Source organism: Protomyctophum parallelum (genome assembly GCF_964188405.1).
Source record: "Protomyctophum parallelum genome assembly, chromosome: 11".
In the NCBI taxonomy this organism is placed as follows: Eukaryota; Metazoa; Chordata; class Actinopteri; order Myctophiformes; family Myctophidae; genus Protomyctophum; species Protomyctophum parallelum.
Window position 1 is genome coordinate 41476261 of NC_139707.1, and position 18018 is coordinate 41494278.

The 18018-nt window shown below is 46.4% G+C and overlaps 1 protein-coding gene across 19 annotated transcripts in view; it reads right to left on the reverse strand.

Moving 5' to 3' along the window:
* The window catches only part of mycbp2 (MYC binding protein 2), a 104971-nt gene that overhangs the window by 11816 nt on the left and 75137 nt on the right, over positions 1-18018 (reverse strand). For 5 of the 19 annotated variants that reach the window (XM_083777441.1, XM_083777452.1, XM_083777455.1 and 2 more), the window contains 16 exons: positions 17529-17645; positions 16416-16556; positions 13172-13399; positions 11876-12008; positions 11318-11443; positions 9452-9634; positions 8416-8526; positions 5946-7616; positions 5210-5379; positions 3811-4055; positions 3110-3277; positions 2813-2970; positions 2134-2333; positions 1764-1922; positions 1130-1290; positions 584-740 (listed from right to left, as the gene is read on the reverse strand). In XM_083777441.1, the coding sequence (XP_083633567.1) occupies positions 584-740; positions 1130-1290; positions 1764-1922; positions 2134-2333; positions 2813-2970; positions 3110-3277; positions 3811-4055; positions 5210-5379; positions 5946-7616; positions 8416-8526; positions 9452-9634; positions 11318-11443; positions 11876-12008; positions 13172-13399; positions 16416-16556; positions 17529-17645 (4128 nt within the window). The remainder of the gene's footprint in view (positions 1-583; positions 741-1129; positions 1291-1763; positions 1923-2133; positions 2334-2812; positions 2971-3109; positions 3278-3810; positions 4056-5209; positions 5380-5945; positions 7617-8415; positions 8527-9451; positions 9635-11317; positions 11444-11875; positions 12009-13171; positions 13400-16415; positions 16557-17528; positions 17646-18018) is intronic. The other 14 variants (XM_083777453.1, XM_083777451.1, XM_083777447.1 and 11 more) reach the window with 12 other exon arrangements.

The window sequence follows — 18018 nt, forward strand, 5'->3', positions numbered from 1 at the left end:
ACCCCCAGTGTGACATGCATATTAAGTCTACAGACCCCCATTTATTGTCCTTTCCATATCTGGGACCCCCAATTTATATTGTAAAATCAATGTTAACGTAACTGGAAACAAATGTACCTGTTAGGGTCCAAATGGACCTGTTAGGGTCCATTTGTACACTCTCAGAGTTACAGACCCATAAGGGTCCATTTGGTTTCCAAACTATAATTTAGCTGGGTACACCCTGGAACTCCCTCAAGGACCCCCTGGGGGTCCCCTGACCCCACTTTGGGAAGCACTGGGCTAAATGTTTTTCATGCACCCAAATGACCACATTAGCGGGAATAATTGGGTTTGAATAAACATGACTGCCGAGTGAAAGGCTGGGGTTACCTGGTTCATTGCTTAGTGAAAGGCTGGGGTTACCTGGTTCATTGGTTAAAGGCTGAAGTTACCTGGTTCATTGGTTAAAGGCTGGGGTTACCTGGTTCATTGGTTAAAGGCTGGGGTTACCTGGTTCATTGCTTAGTGAAAGGCTGGGATTACCTGGTTCATTGGTTAAAGGCTGGGGTTACTTGGTTCATTGGTTAAAGGCTGGGGTTACCTGGTTCATTGCTTCGTAGCCCGACTGCACGCTAATGTTGAAGCTCTCTTCGCTGTCTCCATCGTCTGACTTGGACAGGATGTTGTTGATGTGATGGAAAACGTTGCTCTGGTGGAGGAATTGGTGGTCCGACTGCTTGAACTTAAGACTCCAGCACCTGGCGAGAGAGATAAATATATGCTTTAGATTCTCATGAAATGGAAAAGTAGTTCTAAAACTGGCAAGCAGGCTTCGTAACACTTTGTACGAATGTGCAGGCAGACTCTCGCACGATGTGTGATTTGTCAACCGTTAAACTGTTCTGAAGTCTAACGAAAGGTCAGAGCAGCCAAAACATCACATTGTTTTACTATTTATTAGTCTTTTTTGAGGGGCGCTAACACAAACATTCAATCCCATCGACAATGAATGGAGAATTTACGTCATATGCGTCTGAGCAAATGATGACGATAAGAGCGGCCCCTTCACTTCACACGGGTGTGATTCTTATAAATAGAAATATTTATTTTAAGTGATTTTTAGACTACGTTATGATGCAAACAGTACCGGAGAGCCATCTGCTGCAGCGAGCTGCCACTGGGCAGGGACATCATGAGGTCAGAGATGGTCTGCAGGAGGCGGTGGAAGGTGTGGGGGAGGGGGTGGGCCGCCTCGCCGGCGATCACGATGTCCGACAGAGGGTGTTCACACACGCCGAGGTCTCTCTCCTGTGTGGACAACATTTTGTGGAACAATGACTTAACACCATTTCGACCTGATGCCGATTCTAAAATAAATAAATCCTAACATGTTTCTGAAACCCTGTTTCTATGTCAGTGGACGCCCAGAATTATCTGTATTTGGCCGCCGACCCCCCCCCCCCCCCCCCCCCTCTGAATATATGTTGTTCCAGGGACTTCCCCAGAAGCTAAGATTTGAGTTAAAAAAAAACGTTCGCTCTGAAAGAATATATATTCAAAGATTTGTGCCATTTCTGCCAAATAGCAGACCTACAAGCTCGTAGTGCGGCACTCGGTGCCGCGCTACGAACTTGTAGATCTGCTATTTTTCAATAGATAAAGTATAACATAATGCTTAAAACACCAAAAGGGGTTCCCGTCCGGAAGGGGTTTTAAAACACTGCAGACTATAAGTTCTAATGGTTTAAAAAAAAGTTTTTATGAAAAAGAAATCTACTGACCACCATCACCTGCTCCACGTTTTCTTTGTTCCCTTTGTTCTCATCTTCTTCCTCCTCCTCGGGTTCAAAGGGCGACGGGGTGAGAGACGCCACGAAGTGCCAAAGGATGTCGTGCAGCGACGTGGTCTGGATCACGTTACACAGCAGCCAGTTGAACGCCTATAATGAGGAAGAATGAGATTAAATCTTACCAATTAGTCCACACATATGAACGCGATAGCGTCTCTAATTACTGTATGACCACCCACAAACGGCAGAGAGATGAACAAGACGACAGCCAGCTAATTGCCAACGACCTTGGTTCATTGACGATGTAATTTGACTGATTGTTAACAGTAGTGTCACACACAATCAAAGCAGACAGCTGTACCTCCATGGCAAAGACCCTGCAGGCAGACTTGCGCAGTGCGTGCTTCATGGCCACCTCCAGGCCCTCCAGGTCGTGGTGCTGGATGACGAAGGCCAGGACGGGCCACTGGAAGTTCCTCTCCCCCTTGCTGAGGGAGCCGTGGGCCGAGATCAGCCGGGACAGCTCCGGAGACGGGTGGCGCAGGAGAGAGGAGCCCACTTCTGGATGCATGGAGGAGGGTGTTAAGTTGACCCATTCTGACCCGAGATCAGATTCTAAAAATGTCTTCTACATCATGACAGTTTTCTGAAAAAGCTATGTTTCCATGTCAGTGGTTGTTTGATTTTTCTAAAATAGAAGCCCTACAAGCTCGTAGCGCGCCACTCGGTGGCGCGCTATGAGCTTGTAGGTCTGCTATTTTTCAATAGCTAAAGCATAGCATAATGCGAACACCAAAATGGGTTAAGCAAATACTATAATGCTTTTTTTCTGGACACGCAAGCTCCAAAAGTACCTTTTCCATGAATGACAAAAAAATAACTATATTAACCTAGATTCATATTTCACTGGCCCAATAAATTGACTCGGTCAATACATGTTCATTCATTAAACGTTTTTGTTTAGAACTCGTTCAACTTTCCATTAACATTTAGAGCTCGCTCAATAATTTCCTGGATGGAAAATGATCATTTTAGCTCACCTGCATCACCACTGTGGACCCTGCGTCTGGGTACGGCTTTGATCCGGGCTGTTGAGGCCGAGTGCTGTTTATCGTACTCGGAGGCTACTACTGAATAAGACCTTTGAAACACTGTCCGCTTGGCTGTGTCGATGTCCGTGTTGGGGCTTGTCTCCAGGCTGAATGAAATACAAGTAGTGTAAATTAATGTTCAAGACTTTAGAATTAAAATGTAATTCTTGGTGTAGGATAAAATGCTTCGGTCATGCAAAGTGGCAGGGGAAAAGAGACATGGGCACAAGTCAGAATTTGTGTTACCTGGGAGGCATGGATTTCATGTTGTTCTCTGGTTCTTCAAACACATTGGGACAGGCATCGGGCGTGACTGAGATGTAGGGGGCAGGAACCGAGGTAGAGCGAAGGTACCTCATCTCATCTTGGAAAAGGTTGTCGTCTTGGTAACCTCCAAAGTTCTCCGTGTGTTGCCTGCAAGTTTAACGTTTTTAGTGTTTAACCCGAGTCACCACACACACACACACACATTTTCAATAATGCCACATCATAACATCTACAATCCTACTATGAATGTGTGAAATCTCTGCATATGTACGTGCATGCGTGTGAGTATATCTGTCCTTAATGTATCTCGAGAACCGCCTGACAGATTGATTTCAAACTCTGCGTACATATCGCATATCGGCAAAGACCCAAGGGAGTGCAGTGGCCAGGGGGCCAAGTTGGTCGGCTAGGCTGTTGTCCAGAAATGCCGATCCAACCAACATGACAGTATATAGGCATAATCCGATGCAATCTCTGCATGTGTGTGTGAGTGCAAGTCAGTCTGTACCTCAATAACCGTCCAACCAATCGACCTCAAAGTCGTTGTGCGTATCACAGACATGGACAGATTACTTACTTTCCGGTTTACTATACATGGTTCCCAACTCGGGTGCTCCCCGAGTCAGCACCGGTCTCGTCTATCTAAAAGGCAACCAATTAGTATTTTAGTTGCTACGTACCTTGCTAGCGTCTGCAGGTAGAGACAGCCAATTTTGTTGGGCAGTTCATCGGAGACGCCCTCTTTGAGGCTAGGCAGCTGTGAGTGCAGGGGCCGGGGAGGGTGGTGACACAGCATGCTGGGTTCTGCGGCGCTGCTCAGGGAAAGCAGGAACAGTGCGTTGGCCCGGATCACCTGGTGGGCCTCCATGGTGGGCAGCGCCCGGGGCGTCTTCACCTGCAGAGGCTTTTTCCTGGACTGTTTCACCTGGAGAGGAAAATGCCGAGGTGCATACCAGCATCACTGACATGTCACTGAGGCGGGTTAAACTAATCTCTCCACTACCCGAAAACCTTAAATGAAATTCAGGGTTTTGACAGCAGAGTATGTGGGAATTTCCCTGATCACACCTAATTTTGAGATTGACATATACTGTAGGCCCAAGTACTGTACTTGCACAAGCTGGGCATGAAAATGACTGCAACTGCGTCAGTTGTAAACTAGACTTTTGCACCGCCCATTTCCAGTCATCCCACCCTCCTCCCTCAGACAGCATCGCCAAAGCACTTTTCTCTCTACCCGTCTGTCTTTTGCCACCAAATGAAAAAACACTAGTAACCAGTAAGACGCCTTAATGGCGAGAAGCGACCGCAGGAGCAAGGGGAAGTGGGGTGGGCGGTTGTCAACATAAATTTATACAGACAGCCGTGCATATGAGACATAGTGGGGGCGGACATTAAATGACGATAACGTTTGTGTGCAGCTGAGCATAATTGAGAATCATGGAGCAGAGTAGAAAGAACAGAGACGCCTGTAACGCAACCTGCAGCTATTTTTTTTAAAGTGTTTTGAATTCGGACTCTCTGAGTTCTACAGAAGCCTATGGGAAGTGAATGGGAAGTCCCTGGCAGTCAAAATGACAAAAGCGATCTTTATAATCTTAATACTTAGTTACATCAATATTGTTCTTATAAAATAGTTGGTTTGTGCCTACGAGATTTGACGAGTTCGCTATATTTTATATACACAGATTAATAAGGAATAAGCAAAAGTCCTGATGCGACATTTCCTGGTTTAATGCGGGCGGTCGCTTAACGCTCCGCTGTTACTCCGGAGCTGAAACTTTCTGGAGTTGGCGGAGCCTAGTGCGCGCTCATGTGTTTGGCCCAATGCTGCTCGAAACGGCAATAGCACATTGTGTGTGTGAGCATAACAGGAAGTGCGTGACAGCTTCCTACTGGTTTTTCATAGTAACTGCGACGTGCGGTCGCAAACACTAATAAAAAGATATTACAAAAATGTAATAAACCACAAGATGCTTTAAAATATTGTCAGAAGTGAAGTAATGTCAAGTATACTGTACGTTATAGTTATGGACTAAACATGCCCGATTAGCATTTTATAAACACATGGTAGATTACCTTTTCTCTGGCAGCGGTCTGTTTTTCTCTCAGGTATTTCTCTCGGCAGCGGTCACACACCAGATACCAGGTACTGCCTCCTATGCCTCCGTCTCCACAGTTCCCAGCCCAACCTCCACAGAAGTGGCCTATGCTGTTGTAGCCCTGGCCTCCAGCATATCGCCCACAGCCTGACAAAAGCAGAAAGACACACAAGTATGAAGCTTTTGAATAAGAAAAAGCAAAAAACAAAATAAATCTAATCAAGACAATGATGTCAATATCAGGTCAAATGACTCGGTTAAAGGACCACTTCACCACTTTTCAAACTATCTTCATATAATAGGTCCTCACTAATAATCATTATAAAATGGCACGATTTTACTCAGTCTGTGTCTCATAGGAAGGCTGTGGGCAGTTTAGAAACCGTCTTCCAGTGAAAGCATCATTAGGCAGATATTTTTTTGCAATTATTTTTTAATTTTCATTATCGTGAGAACGATAGCTTCCATTTTCTCATTGCAACCTTTCAGGACTACAAAGCCTGCAGTTTCTATTAGCTTGTATTCCCCATCGATGAGGTCACTGGAAGACGGTTTCTGAACTGCCCACAGCCCTCCTATAAGACACAGACAGAGTAGGAAAAAAAATTGCGCCATTTTTTCATGATTATTAGTGAGGACCTATTATATGAAGATACCGTAGGTTGAAAAGTGGTGAAGTGGACCTTTAACACAGAGGCAATGTAGAGACTGACCTGGGTGAGCCTGTCTCATGTGGTAGGTGACGGGGTAAGGGTGAGACTCCCCACACAGTTCACAGATGGTGTCTTTCTCCGGTCCGCCCATGGCCAGCTGGGCCATTTCCCCGAACAGGTTCCCTCTGGGACGAACCTCCGCCTTGTCCCTCTTCTTCTTCTCCTTCTTGGACTTTTTACCGTCCTTCTCGTGTTCCTTCTTTTTTAAGATGGCACTGGATCCCGGGCTGGGGAAAATCATGTTTTGCGTGGCTGCCTTGATCGTGGCCAGAGAGATGTCTTCCCAGAACGCCACCAGATGCTGCAACGTCAGCGGCAGTATCGACTTGGCCCTCATCGAGGGGTTGGAGGCCGTCTCATAGGAGACGGCGTCTCCTTTGCCATCCTCGCACTTCTCCGGCAGTGGCGGCTCCTTCAACATCGAGAGCACCTTGTTCTTGTTGATGCTTCCCATCTTGGAGATGTCGGGGCCATGCGGAGCAATGTTAAACATGTTCAGCGCCGACGAGATCTCCAAGGAGTGGCGGTTTTTCAACTTGCTCTCCTTTTCCTCCGCCCCTTGTGCCCCGAGGGAGCTGCGAATGGGGGCATGCTCTTTGGTCAAATCTGGGTTGAATTTCAGGAAGGAGGAGCAGGCCATAGCGTCGTGGACTATGCCCTCGTGCCACAAGAAAGCCGCAAAGACCGCTCGGGCACATTCCGCAACTGACGGCGACATGGCCTGCTTGGCGGGCTCAGTGAGCCTGGACGTGCTTTCGCCTTTGAACAGCGGGCCGGATTTGTCCTTCTTGGGGCGCACGTGCCGACTAGAGGCCTTGCGGCTGACTTTCGGCGAGGACCGGCTCTCCTGCTCTTCTTTGACGGGCGCTTTGCCGATGCTGAAGTGCACCTTCGCCGAGCCATCCTCGGCGTTTTGCATGGCGTCCACGTTCTCATCGTTGCCTTCCTCGTTGGAGAGGAGCGTGCTGGAGGTGCACACCTCCACCACCTCGCTGTGGAGATTCTCCTGGGTCACGTGTGGAGACGGCGCGCGGTTCTCCAGATTACCGATCCCTCCGTTGTTTGGATCTCCGTTGTTTGGATCTTTAGGAGACAGTTTGGGTTTGGGGGAGGTGGACCGGCCCCTGAGCGGCTCGGTAAGTGGGACTTTCTTCTTCCGCAGGGTGTCCGGGTCCAGGGTGTACGAGTCCGACTTGGACCTCTCTCTGGGCGGGTCTTGTTTGGCCTTGGACGACGGGCTCAATTTGGGCGTTGGGAGGTTCTTGTCGTGGTGGTGGGGCGAGGAGGAGCGCTGAGAGGGCGTGCCGGAGGGGCTGGACCTGCCCGAGGAGGTGGAGTGGCCTTTCTGTTTGGGGGAAGAGGAGCGCGAGCTGGGGTTCGGGGACTCTGCGCGTCCGAGTCCCGAGTTCCGGCCGTCGGCCTTCAGGGCCTGCAGGGTGTTGTGGTTGGGCGAGTGGGAGCGGCTGTGGGAGTCCGACCTCAGCTTGGCCGTGTCCGAGCGCAGGATGAGGGCCTCGCTGGCAGAGAGGCTGCCCTCGCCCGCCTTGACCCGGCTCTGGTCGTGCGACGAGCGGTTCCCCCGGTTCTCCTGTTTCGGCGAGCGGCCCTCTTGCCGGTGTTTGGAGGCCGGAGACATGGGCCGCGCACCGGGCAGCAGGTTACCTCGTTCACCTAGACATTCACAATTAAAAAACAATTACACGGGAAACGTTGTTTGACTTAGGGGTGACGGCACAGCCACTCTATCTCTGGGCACAACATTCGACCTCTCTGAGCAAGTAAACAAAGTGAGTCATGGAAAGGAAATACAAAATTGAAGGAAGAAATTAAATGAAACAGAGACCGCAAGGGTGAATGAGATCTCACACGTAGAAAACAAGCGGCGTTACTGAGAATTATGTCCAATGAATGAGTTTGGATGCAATTCACACACTTTTGTAATGTATTTCTCTCACCACTCTGCCAATGTATTAGTTTAAGTGTCTGATGTAGATGGAAATAGGTAATGGATCATGGGGAGGCTGATGGAAGATGGTGTCTAGCCCAGCCCTGTTTTTTTTTAACCAGTATCCCAAAATGAATCCGGTCGATGGCCATTGTTGTTTTTAAATCCAAACAATCTGAACAAGATTGGAAACTAGTCCAAATGTAAACAGTCTCCCCGATAAGATATCTCAACCGAAATTCAGTAACAATAGTTTTGTGTTACCGGTATTCTTTTCAATGTTTTTAGTTTTCCTTTCCCTAATCCCTACAGCTGATTATCCTATTATAAATATGACAGTATTATGCCAAGACCTACATTATGGACACTTTTCTTTAAGGGTTAACATTACACTAACAGAACGTTATTCACAAAACACAATAAAAAAAGTTCAATAGAGAATAGATCATGTTTCGGGGGGGCCAAGTAAGTTTCTACCCACCCTTTGTTCGGTCTAAAGTAGGCATGCATTCTGTGGTTACCCACCCTTTTGCCTGAGAGGAGCGAGAGATGAGAGAGCTGCAGTACCGTGCCCAGCCACAGAAGAACTGCTTTTATGCACACGCTCACGAGAAGCAAGGCTGCGTGATGAACCATCTACAGCGGAAAACAGCAGGCAGGTAAACAAACAAACGATGCACGGAATGCAGGGAGGCCATCACAGAGAGAGAGAAAGGAGGCATAGAGAGGAATCGGGGGGTTTGAGATATAATAGTGAGGTGAGAAAACACCCAAAGCATTGAGGCAATAAAAGATACATATCCATAGGCAGACAGATGAGGTCAATGGACAGATAGAGAGACAGGAAGAGAGACGGAGAGATCAGCAGATTGACAGAGGGAGATAGACTAAGATAGACAAACATATATATATATGTAGAGGGATATAGAACTAGCACAGACAGATGGAACCCGGGGCTAGTAGGGACCACTCAATTAAAAAAGTTTACGTTTTGTTATTAGTTTGAAATGAATGAATCCCAGTGATGTACAAAAGTGTCTTTTTTAGCTATGCCGTTTCAGCATAGAATTCTAGCCTGAAGATAACAAACGAAGGAGGCTGCTGTCTTTCTAAAGTTTGGGCTGGTTGAGACAAGGTGGCCAAGCAAGGATGGATGGAAGCAGCAAGAGCCAAAAGGTAAAGCAGGGATGAACATGATGATGATGATGATGATGATGATGATGATGATGATGATGACGACGAGGAAGGAGAACGAAAACGCCGACTTCATTCAACATGGAAATAGCAATCAAGCTGAAGACGAGCAGCTCAGCCCCACAAATCAAACTTCAGCACATCATAACAGCAATGTTATGTGTCACATGTCACCCCCCTCCCTCTCCTCCCTCCCCAAAACATAAAACATAAGCAAGATAAAGTAACAGAAAAGACAGGGGGGGGGGGGGACGACGACGACAAAATACAAAACTAACGAGGGGGAGCAGAGCAGCTGGGGAGGAAGGAGGACACCAGCACCTGTGCAAGCAAGCGCCGACACTGTCAGACAGACGGACAGACTTACTCGGAAGCTGTGGTTGCGGCTGAGACAGTTGGGAGGGGTATTGTCCAAACACAAATGGGCTGTGGACAAGGGAGGAAGAGGGAGGTTGGGCGGCTTGCTCAAATACGGAGGAGGAGGAGGTGGGAGCTGCCGGGAGGAAGGGCCCAGACTGAACGGAATTCAGTATGGCACTCAACCGGTCACCTGCAAATATGGGAGACAGAGGAAGGGGGGGAAAACTACAGCTTACACTACGGTTTTTAGGATTCCAAAGGGGAGGTTGGGGGGTTGAGGGTTGGGTCAAGTCATTCAACATTAACCATTGAGATTATCCATATCGATCAATCAATCAGGTAACGGGGGGGTTTGAGAGGGTATGCTGGGGGGAAGGGGGTGAGGTGGCAGTTTTGTTGGGGGAGTAAACTAATAGCGAGGTGGGATAATGGGGTGATGTCATCACAGACTAGTGTTTATAGGACGGTCCGTCTTGTCAAGACGGGTGAATTTGCGGCAGCAGCTGGACAGACAGACGCCCAGACCGACTGGACAGAAGCACAACGACTGGTCCATGCAACAATGCCACACATGACACACACACACACACACACACACACACACACACGCACACACGCACACGCACACACGCCTTATACACTGCAGTAATGTTAGGCAAAGATACAACCACGCAATAAGAACCATGCGCAAAACAAAACAAAAAAAAGAGAGAGAAAAATGGATGAGAGACGAGTGGCGAAATGGTGGCATTTGTGACTTTAGAGAGAGATTGATCGATCCATACTGTATCACGTCACGTGCATACAATATGAAGATGTTACTGTGGAGAATGTTAGCGTTTTTTTTTTCTTTTTTTAGAATAGAATAAATGCCTCGCAAAACCACATGAACCCTAGCTTCCATATTCTGGGGCATGTAATACAGTAATTGGAAAAATTTGGTTTGGCAAATAAATGAGCAGATCTATAAACTCTCTCAATGTTGTGAGCTTGTGGATTGGCTACCTTTGGCGGAATAAATGTACTGTAGATGGGAATAAAGAGGCAACAACGTACAGGGCCCTGGGACCCTTGTCAATAAAGGGACATCCTTAGGGGGTCTTTGATAGATATGCATCGTTATTCTTAACCCATTTTGGGCGGGAACCACTTTTGGTGTTTGGTATTATGTAATGCTTTAGCTGTTGAAAAATAGCAGATCTACAAGCTCATAGCGCGGCACCGAGTGCCGCGCTATGAGCTTGTAGGTCTGTCTATTTTTGAAGAATCGTGAAAAGTGACATGAAAGTGTTTGAGAACGACTGACATAGAAAAAAATAGCTTTTTCAAAAAAGGATTTAGAAGAATTTTGCTGAATCGTTCCCAGGTCAAAATGGGTTAATGGGAAATGTCCCTGCTCCCCCCCCCCTTTAAATGGTTAACCTAAATATTGTGAAAGAAGAATATTGTGAAAAATGGGACAAAAGCATCCAACTGAAAAGGTCCTATTCAACCGGAGGGAAAGATCAGATCAGATAAAGCAGGGAGTAAACGAAAGGGCAGAGAAGTGCAAAGGGTGAGATATGCATCAGGAAAGGAGTGTCGCTATACTGACCATAATCACACGGTGGCCATTTTGGCTCTGCTGCCATACCCCAGAACCCGGGTTGCCCAACCCCCCCAGAGCACGACCAAGAGATCAAAATGGCCACCGTGTGAATGTGGTTAATGAAAAGGCAACCATTAAAACAAACAAAAAAAGTGAACATCATAACGAAAACGTTTGGATGTTGGAAATATAAAAAGGTGATTTCATGCCAGGTAGAGTCGGAGTGGGATACTAGACAAAATCCTGTCACATCAGAGGGACAAAAGAACCATAAGCTGATCTCACCTTTGTTGTTGGAGATGCCATAGTCGAAGCCTTGTGCTCCATTGGAGGTGGTGGCTCTGTTGAAGGCTTGAACGGAGAAAGGGCTGGGCGGCGGGGTCTGGGCCCCATGCTCCACGAGAGTTTGTTCTACAAGAGCAAATAAATGAACATTAACATTAACACAAGTAAGACGCGCGAACGCGGGATGCGAACGCAGCTCGTAAATTGCAATAACAACAATTTGAATAAATTACGTACTTTTTTTAATAATAATAATAATAATAACAAGCTCATAGCGTGCCACCGAGTGGCGCGCTATGAACTTGTAGGTCTGCTACAAGTATATATTCTTTCAGAGCGAACTTTTTTTATTTTTTTCGACGTCAGGCCTAAATGGGTTTTGTTTGCACCTGAGCAAGACCAACAGTGAGTACATAACTTTGACTACACCTATCCGACACGTGCAGCTCCCTACCGATTGGTGGGATGACTTTCGGGTTGAACCCATTTCCGTCAAATCAAGTGAAACGTCGGTTTATTTCGTGGCGCTCAGGTGTCAAAGGAAAACAAGCGACTTACCGTCGTCATGGCGGAGGTACTGGTTCCCCCCGCGGTCTCTGGCCAGCGACCAGGCCTCTCCCTCGTCACTCTCACAAAACTCCACCACGCTGTTCTTATCCAGCTGCACCCACGTTCCCTCCGAGTTGACCACCTGATTGCACAGACAATCCTCTTTATCCGTACATACTCGCATGCCGTGAACCACCGTCCTCACGCACATCACGTCCACATTGAAATTCATTCGTTATACAGCTAACCCGGGATCATACAACTAAAATCTCATTGCAACCACAAGGATACGAAAACCATTGCACAGCCACACAATCCCCAAACACAGACACAGACACTACGAGATCAGTCCATGCAATATACACGATCCATTATCATCCGATTTACAAGCACACCCTACAGTGGCAAATCACGTTGATTTGGTTTAATCGATTTCATGGCATTAAACAGACACCAGGGGACAAAATGTATGTAACTAAAAGAAGAACAAAACTTACTCTAAAAGGGTAGCTTATTGAAAGGTAAATGCATGGGGCTGATTTTTCTTAACTCCCTGAAATATCATCATTTTGGACAAACAGACATAGATGAGGAAGCGTTAGTGAGTGGGGGGGGGGGGGGGTTGCAACGTTTCAGATCCAGACAGGGCAATCCAGAACAGGTTCAGAGAGGAAGTTCTAGAACAGCATGACACACTATAGCAGCCAATGAGAGGTCAGGTCAGGTCCGATAAGGGGAGGCTCCATTCAGTTATAGGGTCAGAGGCAAGTTTAGAGATCTCAAAAGTGCCGTTATTCACAGGTAGTTAAAGAGAGTGCCAAAAAAAAGAGGATATAGCAAGTCACAGAGTGGCTCCAGCATTTTGTGATTCAAAATAAAGTATTTTCAAGGCATTCGAGTATCATGGCATGAGAATGAAGTGAGTTCACAGACAGGCTGAAAGAAATAAGGAAACGGTCAAAATGCTGTAACCAGGGAAAAAGAGAAGTCCTCGACGAGTGTAAAGACACAGAGCACACACCCTCGCCCAGAAGCATCGTGTATATTCCCCCTTGCAAAAAAAAAGAAATTACATTCTTTACAGTGAAATCATTTGAGAAATCCAAGCGGAAGTGAGAAATGGTGATTCCTGTCTTTGTTAGCGAGGAAAGGGCAATATCTGGCAACAAGAACTTTAGTATATTCACAGTGATCTCAATTTTAGATTTATTCAGCTGAAGCCACAAAAAAAACAACACACAGCATTTCTTTTCGTTTGTTTTTTTTAGGGTGGAGGGAGGGTAGTGGGGGGAGTTGAGTGCGTACCTCGCCTACTGCCTTGACCTTGTTCCCCAGTACTAACATTCCAATGGGGATACCCCTAAGGTTTGGACAGCTTCTGATGTTGTGACCAGAGGGGCCGGTCTTGACTACCTTATAAAGCCCCGGGCCGCCGCCCTGCCCCGCCCCGCTCTGCTCCCGCATGGGGGCCTCATGGGAGGGGGCCCGGCTGCTCACCTCCTTTATGTTCTCTTCCGACTGGCCCCTGGCCTCCTGTAACAGGGAATGACACGGGGTTAGAGACAGGATAGTACACAGAGAGTGCGACAACAACAAACAAAGAAAGCAAGGACTGAGTTAGAGAGTGATGAGTCGTGAGTTAACGTGATGGTAGAGCGAGTCAGTACTACCCCCTTTTTGAAACTAGCTCCTCGCCACTCGTCCTACACACTTCCACTCGGTTTGAGCATAGATATATAAATAATAGAGACGGCACCGGAATTCCCCTCCCATCCACTTGCATTGCATTGCGTCTCTATTATTTATATATCTATGCTCAAACCGAGTGGAAGTGTGTAGGGCGAGTGGTGAGGAGCTAGTTTAAAAAAATGGACCTAGTGTTCAAATTATTTCCCCCGGATTCAGTGAATCCACTCTTTTTCAGGGTGTGGCAACGGAAATTTCAATGCATGTTTCCGCGACTAATTAGCTTGAAAACAAATAATAATTCCTAGGACGTCTGGAGACGTCTTGGGCACAAATTATGTTAAGAATATTATTTAGTGTATGTGTTGTTTAGACAAGCAGGTTTGACGTTTACCCGGTATCATAGTGTATTTGAAGCACTACAGTGTTTTGTGATTATGTACCCTGTCATTTCTTATTTTATTTTTTTTATTTACCGTTTTTATTAGGCATTTTGTATTTCTGACATAACTTCTGAATATAATTGACAGATAAGTAATAATAAAATAATAATACCCTGTCATTGCTTGACTAGTGTTCATGCACTTAGATCACTCATAAGAGTATCTGCTAAATGTCTACACTGTAATTGTCAAATTGTAATAAATGTAAATTATCTATACACAACGGCGAAGAGATAAATAAAATATATCTGCATGTAAAACAAATAAATAATTCGACACAACGTTCCAACATTGTAGTGATGCAGGTAAGTGACCAGTAGACAATGGACCAGCTCAAATTCAGTGAATGAACCTCTTCCAAATAATCTACAGGGAAGCATGCCATTACACACGGGGATACAGCACTGTACAGTACATGGCAACCCTCATGCAACAAATTAGTTCCAAGATTTCTTTATCCTCATGCAAACGTACAAACTTGGCCTTGCTTCATTCCCCATTACTTTCATTTTCCAATCAAGATTTCAAGACAGGGTTCAACAGCCGTGACTATAATATATCCCATTTAATAATGTCAAGGAGTCTAGGGTAATAGCAGTGATATTTAAGCTTCCATCACTGCTCTAAAAAAAGCCCCGAACACAATTAACAACCATGCAATTGTGTCTTGATCTCCTCTGGCCTGAATGTTTAAGTCTATACAACATCACAGAGGGGTTTCGAGGGGACAGGTAGAAATGAAAAAGATATCATGGCAAAGCTACAGGACAGCCAGGCTGAATACATCTCTCCTTCATACACAACTCACCTGTGGTGGGAATATAGTTAAGGGGGTCCACGACAAAAAGGCGATATCCCTGACTCCTTGGCTAGCATTAAAGACATTCTGAGCAACAGATTGTAAGACAAGTCAAGAAACGACACAGGACTCGAGATGAGAGAGTAAAGGAGGGGAAGGGGGACGGACGGGACGCTGATGTATTTTTTTGGAAGGAAAACAATATTTGGCTTGGCTCTTCTGATGTTTTTTTTTAATCACATTTAAAGTAATTTAGGAAGGCAAAGAAGAGAGAAAAGAGTAACAGATTTTGCCCAGTGTTAAGGTATAGCGAGGCCTGTTAGTTAGGGATGCAGGGATGTGTGGGTGACCATGAGGAACTGGGAACACTGACAAAGCCTGTTAAATATCTGATTGCTTGGCGCCAAGTGGGATCTTAATGCATTCTTGCATTCATGAGCAAAAATATGGATGGACCTTCCCTTTGAACTTAAAACGTTTAGGGTCAGAATATCTGCAAAAACATGATTCGATCAGCAAAACAGCAGCACCAGAAAAGAAAAAGAACTTCCAAAAAAATTCCCCACTTGGATGATGTAGTGTGTCATGCTGTTCAAGACAAAGATCTTACATGGAAGCCTCTTAGAACCTCAAAGCAGCCCCAATGCAAAAGGTGGAATTGGTGGAGTGGTAGAAGAAGTGCAATTTACTGCAGAAGCGTTGTGTGGAGCCAGTGATTGCTTCATGACAGAAAACCACCTTTAATTTTGATACTCACTCAGCAAACGCACTCACAAGATTGTGATACCTTGTAGGAACGGACATTAACCACTTTCGACGTATGTTGGCGACTGCATTTTGGGCTATTATTATATATTATTTGTATCTACTTAAAGAGTTTTTAGGGGTTTCTGCACCATGGAGCAACAACACGTGGACCCTTGTGTGCTGCGGCGCCTGCTGCGTTTTGTGAGCTGTGAGAAGGCAAACGGTGAGGAAACGACACAGTTCGGTTGGACCCACTAAACCATACACACACAGACAGTTCTCAACTGCTACCGCTCCCTTTTTTTCCAGACAATTCCTGCATTGGGAAGTGGGAGGGAGGTTGACTTCAGTGCTCTGAAACACGCACAGTACTAACTACTGTAGTTTCGTGAGGGTTTACAAGGGTCAAATCTATCCACACACACACACACACACACACACACACACACACACACACACACACACACACACACACGGGCGCACACACGGACACGTCATGGTTATATTGCAGTAAAATGTCTCTCCCTTGCACATGAGTTAAGGCATGCAACGCACTCAGCTGCTGCGCCTCCTTTTGCCCGTCTTGTTAGTGAAAGTTGGGACGCGTGGCAGTGCTGCTCAGGTAAACACATCATGCAAGAGAACACACCCCCCCCCTGCAGTAGTCCTATCATTGTGAAGAGGCTCTCATGCTTTAAAAGGGAAGCATTTGGGAAGCATGTGTCTGGGGGGGGAGGGGGAGGTGTTTCTCTTGACTCGGAGCCTTTTCTCTACTGAGTTCAACAGGGGTGGTGATCTCTAGTGTCTTTCCGCCATGTGTGGGCAGCGTAAGAAGCCTCTGCCCCCTACTGCGCGAGCAGGCCCGTTTACTTACGTCAGCCGGGACCAGCAGGCTCCTGCCCAGGTGCTGGTTGAACGAGAGGCACCAGGCTTCGGTGTACCCGTTCATGTTGGGAACGTACTTCTTTAGCGTCTCGTCGTTCAGCCTGAGCCACACGCCGTCGTCATTGTGCATCTATGGGGGGAAAACAAGAGGAACAGAGCAGAGCCACGCCCCTCCTGTTACTATGGAAACAGGAGGGGGGGGGGGGCAGAGCCCCTCTAACAGAACACCTCTGGAGGCTGCGTGAGAGACCCGGGTCAATTTGAAGGGGAAAGGGGGCTACTAACACCGAGTCAAAAAGAGAAGAGAGAGAGGGGAAAAAAATCACAATTGCCGAGTTGAGATGGCGAGCAAACAGTGCACTGGGATTCAGTATGAATTGAACTTAAGAGTTTATGTTGAGGATAGGGAAGCCAAAAAAGACGATAGCAATGAGCGAGCGAGTGTGTGAGTGGTCAAGATTTCTTTATTGTCAAACCAATTATATGACAGACATATATAGGGCTGCGTGTGCATGTGTGTGTGTGTGTGTGTGTGCGCGTGCGTGTATGTGTGTGTGTGTGTGTGTGAGAGCGCGTGCGTGTGTGTGTGAGTGTGTGTGTGTGTGTGTTGGGGGGTCGGGAGCTTTTAGTAAATTATTTAACCCATTTAGGCATGACCTCGAAAAAAAAAACAATCCTCCAGTTTTCTGAAATAAATATTTTCACGATTTTTCAAAAATAGCTAAATTACAACATAATGTTTAAAACACCAAAAGGGGTTAATTTCGAAGGGAGCAATGCTGTGTAGGCATTTATGCCTTTCATGCTTTTAGATTTATTTTTATTTTTTATCTCTCCCTGCAGCCTCACATGGGTATGCAGCAAAATCAAAGAAAAGCAACAAATCTGTGAGAAGAAGTGGGGTCTGAATCAACAATGACATACAAGCAATTGCATTTAATAAATGTGTCAGATTTACTCCGAAGACATTTAAACAATAATTGAAAAAAAAAAAGAATCTGCCTTCACTAACTGTGTAAATAGTGAAATGGGAGCTCGAGCGAAAAGTGGACAGTGCTTCTAAAGACACAGGCTCAACTCCGCCCGGTTCTACGTGGGTTACCTCATCAATGAAAGTGATGGTGCCATTGACTTGCACTATGCCTATCTGTTCACTCTGCAGGGAGGGGTGACTACGCACACGCAGGCCTGCGCTGTCCTTGGACACAAATTTGCGGACCTGAGAGAAGAAGCAGAGGAAGACAGGGAAACAGTGAGCCGCCGGAGCAGACAAGACGAGAGAGAGAGACAAATAAGACAAAGTGCTGCAGAAGAAGGAAGAGGCAGAGCACACCGACAGCTGGGGGGGGGGGCACACGCATTAACTCTCTCACACACGGCTTTCAGTGAAAACACACACACACACACACACACACACACAACTCTCTCACACACGGCTTTCAGTGAAAACACACACACAACTCTCTCACACACGGCTTTCAGTGAAAACACACACACACAACTCTCTCACACACGGCTTTCAGTGAAAACACACACACAACTCTCTCACACACGGCTTTCAGTGAACACACACACACACACACAACTCTCTC